Genomic DNA, 13624 nt, shown 5'->3' on the forward strand with positions numbered 1-13624 from the left:
TGTTACCTGCGTGCTGAAGGTGCCCTGAGCAGGATAGATCTGTAAAAAGCAAATTTCTGTCTCATTTGTGGTGAGCTGTGTTTTACAACTGCTGTTGCTGACGCAGATGCTGCTGCTGCTGCTCCTCCCCACCCTGCAGCCCCTGCAAAAGTACAGAGCGTGGAGGACTTTGTTCCTGAGGACAGCCTGGATCACAGCTTTTTAGAAGACTCAGCCCCACAGAAGGATAAAGGGAAACCACAGACAAAGCACCATGTTGATAGTGAAAGGTAAGGGAAGGAGGATGGAAGGAAGGTGAGATGGGGGCTTACCATGATGCACAGTCTGAAGAATTGCTCAGGCCTTGCCAACCTATTGCAGTTGTTCAGAAGATGACTGCAGAGCAACTCGTTCTCCCCTACTTTTCTGTCTTCTGCTGACTCCTCCTTAATGATGCACACTGCTATTGGGAATCAAGGAATGGCAGTAGAAGCTCATTACCACCTTCTTGGTTTTGACGTCTCCCTTCCATGCTCAGTGTTTAACATTTAACACTGGTTTGCTTTGTGCCAGGAAGACATTTTTCTTCTAAGTGTGATGAAACATTAGAGGTACTTTCCTTCTAGCATACAATGCACTTTGCAGTATTACTGTATTTTGCCTTATGAATACAGTGCCACTGCCCAAAGACCAGGCATGTTCCTGCATGGCCTCTGCAGCCATTGTAGAAACGTAACTGCTGGGAGCCCTCCATGGTTTATTGGAAGGAAGGCTGGAGATGGTTGTACTCCTTTGGAAATATCTTTGCATGCTTGCCTGCGGATTCCAGAAAATCTTAGGGAGAGACTTTCTTTTCCTCTGTCTATTTCTACTGTCCCTTCCCAGCGTTCTCAGAATGGAGGAGAGCTGAGCTTATGTTCTTCTTTTTTTTCCCTCCTGACTTTGGCTTTTTTATCAAAAAATAAATAAAGAAAGAAAGAACAAAAGATTGTGGTGTATTGAGCTGCTCACACAAGAGGATGTGCAGCAAGGCTGTCTGAAAGCATGCTGTCATTTGAGAGGTGACCTAAGTGCACTCACAGGCTTTGCATCCATCTGCTTGGAATAGTCCACACCGATTGTTTCTTGTCATCACCACTGTATTAACTAGGAGAGTAATTAAACACTGATACAGCTTGTCTGTGAACGTCATGCATTCTGCATCTTTTGACGGCTTTGTCATGATTCAGTGTTCTCTAGTTTAACCACGACAACTTAAAATCAATGTTGTATGCAAGGCTCAATGCCTGTCTAATGCAGGTCAGCCTGAATCATCGTCCCTTGTGGCAGCAGAATACGTGGATGGTTTTTGTTACAAAAAAAAAAAAAAAGAAAGAAAGAAAGAAAAAGGAAGGAAAGGAAGAAAAAGGTAGCAGTTGCTAGAGGTGTGCTGGCCTACAAAGCGTCTTGTTTGTGGCTGTGGACAAGCTGGATTATTATTCTGTGTTTAACAGAGAGATGTCAGGAGATCCAACCTTCCTGGGGTTTGCTGGGTGCCCTTAGAGCTCTTTAGCTGCCCCTCTTGCTGTAGGAAGGACACTGGATCTTTAGCACAGGCTTCTCTTCTACCAGACAATTGTTGTTGGAAGCAAATTGGTGTTAAACTGTAAAAAAAAGCCAAGCATCCCAAACGGTGATGCCATGCTTCTTGGCTGTAAAGTTGCTGCATTCTTGGCTGCAGTGATGCCCTTCTGTGCATTGTGCCCAATCTTGGTGGCCTTCCAGTGTGCACAACTGATGGGGGCAGAAAAGAAACACCTTTGGGCTTTCCCAGGGTACAGAGAGGGCAGTTGTTCACAGCTTTGTCTTCTGATGACAGCGATAATTATGTACAGCTGGAGCAATGCTGCTTCACTGAGAGAAGACCTTGCAGCACATCCTTGAGAATTCAGGTGCTCCTCACCTCTCTGCAGCTTGGCATCTGTTGTCTTCATCTGGTTTCTTGTATAGCTCACACCATGTTCTCAGTTCTATGGCAGTTTTACCTTCCATTTCTTGCCAAAAAGCTGCTATGAACCAGGCGTACTGAAATTTGGAGGTGCGGTGTGTTGTTCTGTCCATCACCTGCAATCACTGATCTCCTTAAGGATGCCTGCTACAGCCCTGTGGTGCCCAGGAGCAGTGTAAGGGTTCTGTAAGCCCCATCCCTAACAATCAGCCTCTACTCCATGTAGCATGTAGATGACTGCATGTAGATGGCAACAAAATCTACTGCTGCAGAAATTTATCTCTGACCTGACCTCTGACTATTATAGAGATTATATTTGTTTTAAAAAACAGAAAAATGGGAAGCTGCTTACCCCTTACATCAGTGCACAGCGTGTTTCCTACGTGAAGCAGAGGTAGTTACTTCCTGGAAGCAGGATGCTGTGTAACCAGCCTGCATCCTGGACTCAGCACCATTTGCTTCCATTTGAAAGAATTTGTTTTGAGCTTCGGAAAGAGGCTGTAAAGTCTGCTATCACGTGTTTTAGTAACACTGGGTTGTTTTTCCCTGTGATGTCCTGCAAACATCTCCCTTTCTGTTTTCCATAACATCTCATTGAGCAGTGGAACAACAGTTGACATGAGGAGTACAGTCGGAAAAAAAATGTTTGTTTCTGAAGCATGAAGCCAACCACGAGGAAGGAATGGTGGCACTTCTTCCCCAAAGATCAGACAGCTGCTGAGACTTTCAGCACTTGCTGACATCTCTTGGTGTTGCAGCACAGATTAATGAAGTTAAAGAGATTAATGACGTTCTACCCTTTGTTTCATGGTGTATTACGGTTCTCCAGCCTGCAACAGAGAGCTCCCCAAATCAGTTTCCTTACCAGTTGACAGTCCATTTATTCCAGTTTGCTGTTTCTGACCTCACTGTGCTGCTCTTTAGCCTGGTGCCCAGGGGCAGTGTGTGTGTGTCCATGCCAGAGCAGCCAGCCTGGCTCCGGACTCCCCTGGTCCCTGCTGCTGGCCCAGGCTGCCTGGATGGGCTGCAGGTGTCTGTTTGGAGGTGGGCTTACAGTAAAGTTAACGGGATTCTTGTTGAGTTTTCTCCACGTCTCTAGACATCCATCATAAACGTTGGTTAGATTTCCACATCCTTCTACCTGGCGGGCTTCTAACTGGTTCTTTGCCTTGTCACCTGTGTTATTTATATAGTGATCTGCAGCCATGCTAGATGAAGCAAGAGACCCTGAGGGCATCGTTTGGTGCATGCTAGAAGACTCCCATCTCCTAGAATATAGCCTTGCAGGCCCATCTTGTGGCATGAGATTCCTTCAGCTTAGCTGCTTTATTAGAGTTCGGGATTTTCCTCTTTCCTTAGTCCCAAAAACTGATGTGGCAAGAGCATTCTGCTGGCTCCTGCTGTGGCTGGCTCCCCTGGCTGTTTGGCAGGGCTGCTGGGATGATGTCAAGCCAGGTCTGAGAGCGTATGCTCAGACTGCAGCAGGATTTTTTCACTATCAGAAGCTGTTCCTTGCACACAACAGTGGGTTACTCTGAGGAAACCCCGCTGTGCTCTTTGGCCAGTAACCCTTGGGCACACTTGTTTCTGGTGGGTACCTGTGCCTGCAGTCATGTTGGCTCAACACTGATGCACTCTTGGCTGCGTGTCAGGTGTTGGCAAGAGTGCTGCAATGTGCTTGTTGCTGCATGCTCTGAATTCCATCCTGCTGGAATTTCAGGACCACGATCTGATACTAATTTTGCATCGTCAGAGCTTGTTTATACTGCAGCAGTGATTTTCCTGCTGTATATTGACTTATTTGCTTTGCTTTTAAACTGTCATTCAGCAATTTGAGTGGAAGTTAGAGAGGGAAGTGGTGCATTCACTGCAAAGAGAGCTGACCCACTTTGTGTGTGTTACACACGTGGATGTTCTCTTTAGACTGGGAATGCCTTAGAGGCTGTAAGTCTAATGTGTGTGGTGGAAGGACAGTGGCATTAGCAGCACTCTGAAGAGTTCCCATGCTTAGCAGAGCAGTAAGATGGTGAAGAAATGCAGTGTCAGGATAATATGCTGCCACTTTTTTTAGGATGCAACTCCATTTTCTTTTCAGCACAATTCAAGAGGAAGCACATAACTCAGAAATCCCTCCCTTGTAATTCCTCCAGCCAGCGTGGCACTTGGAGCTGCTTTGGGCCACAGTTCTCTTCTCCTTTGTGTGGGCCAGGCACTTCTGGCTCGGTTTGAGAGCGGCAGTGTTTGTGATGAAGGGGCTCTTGAGCAGCCTGCTCCTGCTGAGCTGGGAGCTGAGCTCTGAGTCCTGAGAGCAGAGGAGTCTTTCAGGATTCCGCATGGAAGGAGCACGGAACAGATGTTACTCCTGCTATAACCCAGACAGGCATTAATTGTAGTAGCTCTTAATGTGCTGTGGCAGCCCCTGTCAGCACAGTGTCCCTTGTAACACAAATGTTCTGCTGTCTGTTGGCAAATATATTAGGTCCTTGACTTGTAAAGCACTAACTAGCCATAAGAAGAGCCAGTGAGTTGTACAGTCAGCTGCACCAGGTTAGTGCCTCAGCATTTCCACTGCACAGTCCTGTGCAGGCTGTCTGCTGGAACAGTTTCCTTCCAGATTAAGGATTGTAGATTTTGCTGGTTTCTTTTGTGCCTCTCAGATCTGATCTGTTCCAAGCTATAGTGTTTTTTTGTTTTTTTTTTTTCTGTTGTCTCTGCCTAAGAACAAGTGCTGTTTGTACAGCCTGGATTGATTTGTTAAAGGATGTGGGGATGATACACGGCAGGTTACCAGGAAGCAACCAAGTGTCTGTTGCAGAGAAAGGAAATAGAGTCAGGGAAGGTAACTCAAAGGTTCATGAGACCATGAAAAATGTCTGTATCCCTGGCATGAGCAAATCCATCAGAGGGTATTAAAATTGTTGAGTCCTGCAGAAATGCAGACAAGAATCCTTCAGCTGGTGATTTCAGCTGTGAAGCTCTCTATCTAAAGATACTCGGAAGGCATAACTGTATTACATTCAAGGATCCTGGCAGACTCTTAGCTGTGTCCTTAGGTTAATTCAATTTGGGGAATGCTAAAGGATAGTTATGGTGCCTGAGTATCTGCCTGCTCCAGGGAGCACCAGAGAAACAGAAATAATTCTCAGACACTGATAGTTGCAAATGAATCCCCACAGAAGTGGCAGTATATGATCAAGCTTAATTACAGGATGAGGAGATCAAGGCAGACAGTTCCCACTCCGTAATTGTGTCATCCTTGCGTGTTGGACCAGATATGTTGTGGTTGAGGCCCTGCTGAGGTCACAGGCTGCTCTGTAGCAGTGAGACCAACGGTGTGGCTGCCCCGCGTAGGGGGAAGATGAGCCTGACCTTAGCCCTGAATGCCTGTGAGTGGCACTCTGCTTCCAAGGGGAGGCATGTCTGTCCTAGAATGTCCTGAGGCTGTTGTCTAATCATTGTCCACTTTGCAGTGATGGAGAGGCACCTGGGGGGAACCCCATGGTGGCGGGTTTCCAAGACGACCTTGACCTGGATGACAAAATCCCCAGCAGAGCTGTGCTGGCAACAGAGCGGGTGCCCAGCAAGAACATCACCCTGTCCAGTGAGGAGGAGGAGGAGGAAGAGGCTAAGGACTCCAGGGTCACACTCATACCTGACGAAAGCATTGACATGGAACGTGAAATAAAAAGGTATGAGGCACAGCCTGAGGAGTGGGATTGTGCTGGGAAACTCGAGTCTCTTCTCACTCCTCCCCTTCTGCTCAGCTCAGGGAAAACCTGGTGTCTCTCTGAGCCCATTCCTTCCGCTGCAAGTTGGAGCTGCATTTGCTTGAGCTGGAACTACTTTATGCAGTATTTTCTGAGGGTAGAGGTACTTCTAGCAGTCTTTACGATAAGCTGCACCACTCCTCAGTAGGTTACTTCTGAGAACTGTGCTTCTGTGGTTGCTGGCACATTTATGTTTGCACAAGAGATTCTAACAGCTGCTGAAGGTGTGTGAGGAGGACAGAGGAGTCAGGTCTTGCCATGGAAGTCATTCTCCACACCCTGTGCTGGAGAACAGTGAATTGAATCACATTCTCTGCATATCATATCCTGTGGGTAACATGATTGGATTTGGCCAACTGATGTGGGCACCTCTGCACCAACATCCTTAGGGATGCAAGAACTTTCAGCCTTTGACTTCCTGCTAGAAATACTGAGTGGTTTCTGTGAGAACACACACGTTTCCCCGGGATGAGCTATGTCTCCGAGTCTCCTGTTGAGATGCACATTGAAGCCCTTGAGGCAAGTTCAGCTGTTAATTGGTGGCTGTGCTCTGTTTCACAGAAGCAGAGTGGGGATGTACACAGGCTCTGACAACTTTTTTTTTTTTTTCCTTTTTTTCTTTCCAGGTCTTCCAGAAATTCTGTGAAACCACAAAGCGAAGCAGTTCTGACCAAAGCAACTGACTCGAAGCCTCCCGACAGTTTACCTCCACATTCTGGGTCTGAAAGAAGCAGCAGCAGCAGCAGCAAGCTCAGTGCTGGTCTGCCAGCTGCTGCCACCACGCCGGCAGTTCAGGCCCCAAAAACCACTTCCCAAAGCAAAGGACATGCTCTTAAACAGAAAGTGGTCAAAGATGAAAAGCCTGAGGAGTCTGACAGTGACCAAGAGGGACCAATAGCTACTCAAATGCTCTCATTTGTTATGGATGATCCAGACTTTGAAAGTGAGGAGTCTGACAGCCAGAGGAAGAAAATGGTAAATAGCATGCATGGATTGCTGCGCACTGCTGCAGAGCTGAGCTTGAAGTGTTGAGGCACCTCAGTGAGCAGGGCTTTCATCTGCTTTCGTGGTCTCTCAGCAGGAGTCACAGCAAGTCAGGTGCTAAGCAACCTGAAGAGGCTGATTTAAGCACGAGCCCACTAACACTGTGATTGTTGAAGCCATGTGGCAGCAAGGTTTGTGCTTGCAGACTTCGATGTGTTGTTTATTCTTAGTGAATTTGCAGTGTTCAGTCCAGCAGCATGGAAGGTGTGAAGTGCAAAGCCGGTAGATCATTTCACCCAAAGTTTAATATGTAGAAGCATGCACACATGAGAGAGAGAGCAAGTGAGCTCCTTGCAGCCAATCCAGCAATCAAAAGGCCATAACAAATTCACGTGGCAATTTCTTACTGAAGCAGGAAAATCTGTCTGAGAAAGCCTGTCTGTAGCTGGGCTAGTTGTAATGTATCTGTGATGTTCAGGATGTGGGCGGCTGCCCGGTGCCGGCTGCAGGGCTCTACCCAAACACGAGGTGCAGCAGAGTCCCTTCTGGACCTGTCGTGTATTAAAGATGTAGAAAACACAGGCATCTTCTCTGGGCTCATAGGAAGTTGCTGCTCTGCATCTGGGTATCCCTGACTCCGGTGATCCGCACTGGTAGCCAGCAGAATAATCTCTGAAGAAACTGCACATCATTGTTTGTGGTGAAGTTGCTTTTCAGATGTACTCCCAGTGTCTGGGTCAGCTATTGCTCAGGAGTGTTTTATGTTTGCCTCATTCCAGAAACCTGCAGGAGGATGGTTGTCACAGTTTCTCTGACCTTGGCTGTGTGTCCTGCTGTTGTTTATTAAGTAGTTTTCCATTCATTTAGCATTACAGTACCTGCTTTTCCTGGCACCTGAATATAAAAGCGATGGTATTTGGAGAGAGTTTGCTTCTGGTAACTGTGAGGTAAATGATGATGGGAAATGAGGTTTGCGAGGGCACCAGCTGATGCAGCCGTGTCAGGGAAATGCCCAGCCACTTATGAGTGCTTTTCAAGTACCAGGTTTACTGGTCAGGTAAAGCAGTAAAACCATTTGCAAGAAGGAGAGGGATGTTGCCTAAATCAGCAGCAGAGTGAGGTCAGAATGGAGGGTGTAAAGAAAAAGAGGTTAACAAATTCTGAAGAGGATCAGTTGGCACACAGAGAAGATTATTAAACTTCACTTTCATTCCCATTGTGCAGAGAGACAGGGGATTTTGGGGGATAGCCAGTCTGTGCAGCATCCTGTTTTTAGCCCACATTAAAGGGGAAAATTTGCACGGGGAGCACATTCCCTTTCGAGTTGATGAAGGGATTTATTCTGCAAACGCAGGCTGCTTTCTTGGCCCTGCTGCACGTTGCCTCTGCTGTGCTGGACCTCAGAGCAGGAGAGGTTTTGTCTGTCAGATATGGAAGCGTTTTCAGCTTGTTAGATTTGATTTTCCTCAAAACAGAGGTGCATCTCCAGGGCAATTAAAGGCTGTTGCTGTTGAGCTAAAACAGTTGAAGGTCTCATTCAATCCCTTTACATCAGGAATTTGATTTTGGTACCATGGATGTTGAGTCATCCGCATGTGATTTCCAGGACCGATGCTGCTTTAGCTCCTTTACCACAGTGAGAAATACAGAGAGCTTGTAGGATCACAGTCATTGATTTCCAGCTAACACCAGCTCAGTTCAGCTGCCCTTTCCTTCCTTCTTCCCCACCTGCTGCCACCTCACATCTCCCTGCACTGGTTGTCTGTAGATTTTGGTTGAACGCTTTGCCTTTCTTTCTCTAGGATGAGTTCCCTGTCCGGGAAGATCTCTCTGAAATATCTGATGATGAAACCTCATTGGCAAAGCCACCACAGCCTGTGAAATCAACAGTCCACTCCTTTAGAATGAAAAATGACTCGGACCTCTTTGGTTTGGGTTTGGAAGAAACTGGTCCCAAGGAGAGCAGCGAAGAAGGTAAAGGTCACAGTGTTTCCCCTCTTGCTGGTGTCATTTGTCAGGCACCAGTTTTTTTCCAAAATGGTGTAAGCAAACCCATTTGCACTAAATGAAACACCCTGTAATTTCACACAGTGCCCTGCGTGAGTCTTTCATGTGGTCTAACACAGCATGAAGAACTAAAGTTTTTCCTCCTGGGGGCTGGGGGAACTTGGCTCATCTGAGGCATCAGCCATATATTATTTCTGTCCCAGCTGGAAGCAGGCTCACATCTTTCACCAGCTGCTTCTGTCAGGCTTCCTGCTTAGGTTTACATGCCTGGGAGCTCTGAGGCTCAGCACTGCAGTGTCCACTCCCTTGACAGTTCAGCTCAATGTGAGCAAAATGCTTGGATGTACTTTGCCAGTTTGTTCTACCTTTGGGAAACGTGGGGTGAGGTTCTTGTTCTAACCTGAGCGTTCCTTTCCCCCTCTCCACCACCCACTGAGGGAACAAATCTTAGTTGTGCAAGTAATTCCTGCTGTTTTGGCATTTCTACAAAGCATCTCCTTATAGATCTGCCTCTAACGTCACCCAGAAAGATGGAAATTAGAACCTTTCTAAGGGGAGAAAAAGCTGTAAGCAGTACAAGTGAGATTTATCCTTGAATGGTTACTCTATCAATGTAAGGAAGCTCGTGATGGCTTCCTTGAATGGTTATTCTATCAAAGTAAGGAAGCTCGTGATGGCTTCATTGCCTCGGCACTTCCTGCTGCTGAGCAGCACAGCTTGCAGTACATACAAGTCTATGTGCAGAGGCCCAGGTTGGTAACTAAACATCCATCAGGCACTCTTAATAATCCAACGTGTGTTCCTCCTGTCTCCTCTTTCTGGGATAAATATAACAGCGTGTCAGTGATCAGTTGGTTGGAGTTTAAACAGCAGTTTGAGCGTGTGGGTGTCAGGTACCACAGTGTGAAATGCAGTGCAGTTACGAAGCGTCCCGTGTAACAGCCAGACAGATCCTCCCCCATTCAGGGAGTCTTTGTGCAAACCATTGCACGTTCAGCACTCGCAGCAGCAGCTGAGCTGCCAGCACAGCCGTGTGGGACAAACACTGACAGCGATGGACTCGGGCCTCATTCAGTGCAGTGAAAACAGCTGCTGCTGTCCAGCAGGGCTGCAGCATGGGCGCTTTGGCTCACGGTGACATCATTTCCACATGCAGCTTTAACTGCAGTGAGTGCTGGCTTGCCAGGGCTCCTATCTTCCAGCATGGTGTCTTGAGTCTTCCATTACTAGCTGGACCAAAAGAAACACAAGCCGTGCCTGTGGAATTTCCATCTGCCTTCAGATGTTTAGCAGTCAGAGGCAAATCTGTGGTTCTTCTTTAGTTCTGGAATTAATAGCCTGGTGCCCTGTTCAAGTCTTTGGACCAGTTTGTAGAGCTGATGTCTGTCTTTATTTCTTTGGCTGTTGTACAATGAGCACCCAGGTCAGTTTTCATGGCACAAATAATGCAGACAATGTAATACTTACAATTAAACTGGATGTATATAGTTAAATGAGAGCCTGTTGTGCAGGGGGCGGTGAGGCCCCAGCACTGTGCCCAGAGCTGTGGGTGCCCATCCCTGGAGGTGCCCCAGGCCATGGATGGGCCCAGGGCAGCCTGAGCTGGGGGGCAGCCAGCCCATGGCAGGGGTGGGGATGGGGGCTGTGAGGGCCCTTCAACCCAACTGTGCTGTGATTCTACAAATACCTTTGCATGTGGCTTCAGGACAGAGCATTTTGTTCTGAGGAATAGAGGCAGGGCAGAATTGCATGGATTGCTGTTTAAATGGTGTTTTTTTTTCTGTTTGTTTGTTTGAACAGATAAACATGCTTCTAAGGAGAAAAAGAAGAAAAAGAAGAAAAGCAAAGAGGTACTATATAATTCATCAGAGCTGATCTGCTGTATTATCTGGCAGCCAGGGAACAGGGTGGCTGCCCACAGTGTTCCTGGTGGACTGCCTTCCATTCTGGCTTCCTGTGCTCCTCAGGGTCTGCAGACCATTAACCACTCCTCAGTCTAAAAGCAAACTTTAAGAACCACTGAATTTTGAAAATGTCTGAGTTTGTGAAGTGAAGCAGAGCAGTGCATGTCTTCTGAGTGGAATCTGATGATAGCAACCTGGCTTTTTCCAGGCAGAGGGACGTCTCAGACAGAGCTAATCTCAGAGACAGCAAGAGAAGCCTGTAGGAGGCATCATCTCTGACATTTCTTCTTGTCCAGTACAGTGCTGTCATTGGGCACAAACTGCCTGACAGACCCTTGCTGTGTGGAAACCAGATGGTCTTTCCTCTCTTCTGTCCAAACTCGCAGGGGGGTCTTCTGGAATTAGTGCCCAGCCAGCCTCAGTGCTCCATGCCTCTCCCTCTGTAAGGCTCCCATCAGAGCCAGGTCTCAGGGCGATTTGTGCTGGGTTACTGGCATGCTCAGAGGATTTATTAATGAACATTTTCTCATTCTGCAGGAAGAAGAGAAGTCTGTGAAAAAGAAGAGCAAACACAAGAAGGGCAAAGAGAAAGAGGAGAGCAAAGAGGAGAAAGACAAAAAGAAAAAGAAGAAGAGGAGCAAGGAGAAGAACAGTGAGATAGATGAACTGGAGGCTTTTCTTGGAGGAGGAGGAGCCGGCACGAGCAAGCCACGAGGAGGTGGGGACTACGAGGAGCTGTAGGCTGCCCACAGTTACAGCAGCGGACTCTTCTGTCGTGGCTGTCTTCATCTTTCTGTACAGGTCACACCAGGATGGGTGCAGATGTGGAAAGCTTTTTGCCGTATATTCACTCTAAACGGAGCTGGCAGAACAAAAGCTTTACATCTGCACTGCTGTTCTGGTGGTTCGTTACACAGAGAAAATCCAGCAGAGATGTGTGTGAGTACGGGGAAGGTTCAGGGCATGGTTCTCAGGCCCGTTTCCAGGCTGTGATTTCTCCTTCCAGAGATGCCCCTTCGGGTTGCTGGCAGGGTGTAGGAGGTGAAGGGAACCTCTCCCAGCTCCGCCCCTGCTAATGCCACTCCTGCACACCTGAAGCTCCTGTCTTGTTAAGAGGAGTACAACAAACCGTGCTGCATGAATGCATCGTGCTCGCCTGTCTCAAGTCTTTAACTTTTTATCCTTCCTATTTTTTAATGAGAGAGGTGTGTTGGCCATTGCTCCGATCAGCAGTCGATGCTTTAAATCGAGCAGATCGTGTGATGGTACAGCAGCTGCAGGACCAGAGTGAAAGAGAGCGCGTGTGACTGTGGAGTCCTTCGAAAGGGACCTTTCTGCACAGCAGCTTAATTAGCACTCACTGGTGCTGCTGTTGGAATTCATGAAACCCCATTGATTTCCGTGGCCCCAGTGTCTCAGACACTACATGTAAGCTGCTATGCAGTTTGGGAAAACAATGCAAAGTGCAAAGCAAACCTGAAAAAGAAAGAGGAAAAAAATCAGTGCTTTTCTGCATTTCCCACCCTTGAATTTGCATACAGTAGAATCCCCTCCTTTGGGTACCTCTCAGGGACATGACTCATGAAATGAAGATACCCAGAGCTTCAGGACTGTCTGCAGGGCAGCGTTAGCATGGCAAGGCGTTTGCTTCTCAGGCCATTTACAACCACGCTTTAAAGCTCCGGCTGCCTCTGCGCAGAGGGACAGCAGCCGTGGCTCTGAGAGCCCTTCCCAGCCCGACCAGTGGGTGTCGAGAGCCCCCCACAGCGCCGCCCTTCCCTCCCCAGGCAGGGAGCTTCCTCCTGCCCCGTGAGCTGGGGAAGCCGTTTCATTTTTTGCTTTGAACGTGGACCCGTGGATGAGTGCCTGCTCAGTAACGTGGGCTGCAGCTGGGTGGGCGCTGCAGAGCTGCCGCTGTGTTTGGTGGAGCTTGTCAGTTCTCCTCATCCCCTTCTCTTTTGGTTCTGCTGTCCCTTCTGCAGCTCCCTGCGCGTGCGGTGCATTACATTGCCCCATTGCACCTGGGTTGATCTGAGGTTTGGTTTTGTTCTTCCTCTCCCATTTTTGTTGTAAACTGTCAACCATGAGATCCAAGTGGGGATTTCCTGCTGCGTCCTCATAAGGCAAGGCGTTCTTTTGATTCCTTGTCCACTTCAGAGCTTTTCAGATTAGCAGGCAATTAGCGGCGCTCTTTTTTTCCCCCGGCCCCCAAAATGCTCTTGTAACTGTTTCCTTACAAAAATAGCTGGGTTTTTCTGCATGAGCAGCATTCTGTTCAGATCTGTTTTCCTTTAGCACTTGCTAATTCTCTGAGCATTGCTGCATTTCTTGCAACACTGTAAGGAAATTGCATGGGGCAGTTCAACCTTTGCACGTGTGGGGAGGAATGTTGGCGGGGATGCAACCATTCTGTGGCCTCACCTGGGAGAAGGCGGGCGGGCATCGGAGCTTCAGCTGCCTGCATTCCTGAAAGCGCTTCTGTTCTGTAAAGATTTGGGTCGTGTTCCATTCTGCATCCAAGAATCTGGTACAATCCATTTGACTATAAAGCTCTGTTGTACAACCGCCTCTGTACGTCGTCTTCTCCGCTGCTCGTGTGCCTGCCTGGCTGTGAGCTGTGTCCCCTCCAGGACTGTTTCACGGGAGGCGAGGCGCAGTTCTGTCGCATTCTCAGACGTGGAGGAAATGGGCGCTGAATTAAAAATCATTGAGGAAGAGTTGAACTGAACAACCGCGAGCTTTTGCCCCCAGGTGGAGGTCTGTCCTGAGGGAGCTGCTGTTGCACGCAGCGTTAGGGGGACGGCAGTGCTGCTCAGCTCCACCTGCTGCGTGCAGCTCGGGGCTCAGCAGAAGGCAGCGCAGGCGCCGCGTTCCTCTTGGCACGAGTTTCTCTCTCACCTGGGCCAGATTTGTCTGCCAGCAGGAGCCTCTCTGCTCCCTGCAGCTCGGGCTCAGTGTCAGCACAGGGAGCTGCGACAACAGCAAGCAGGGATGAG

General features: G+C 48.2%; 1 protein-coding gene across 3 annotated transcripts in view; it reads left to right on the top strand.

The window, feature by feature from the left end:
- RABL6 (RAB, member RAS oncogene family like 6) overlaps positions 1 to 13196 on the top strand; it is a 51942-nt gene extending 38746 nt beyond the window's left edge. For all 3 annotated transcript variants that reach the window (XM_052681299.1, XM_052681298.1, XM_052681300.1), the window contains 6 exons: positions 107 to 269; positions 5437 to 5655; positions 6360 to 6708; positions 8520 to 8691; positions 10525 to 10574; positions 11166 to 13196. In XM_052681299.1, the coding sequence (XP_052537259.1) occupies positions 107 to 269; positions 5437 to 5655; positions 6360 to 6708; positions 8520 to 8691; positions 10525 to 10574; positions 11166 to 11369 (1157 nt within the window). In that variant the 3' untranslated portion in view covers positions 11370 to 13196. The remainder of the gene's footprint in view (positions 1 to 106; positions 270 to 5436; positions 5656 to 6359; positions 6709 to 8519; positions 8692 to 10524; positions 10575 to 11165) is intronic.
- The last annotated feature ends 428 nt before the right edge of the window (positions 13197 to 13624 follow it).

Source organism: Tympanuchus pallidicinctus, unplaced genomic scaffold (genome assembly GCF_026119805.1).
Source record: "Tympanuchus pallidicinctus isolate F22 unplaced genomic scaffold, pur_lepc_1.0 scaffold19, whole genome shotgun sequence".
NCBI classification, from domain to species: Eukaryota; Metazoa; Chordata; class Aves; order Galliformes; family Phasianidae; genus Tympanuchus; species Tympanuchus pallidicinctus.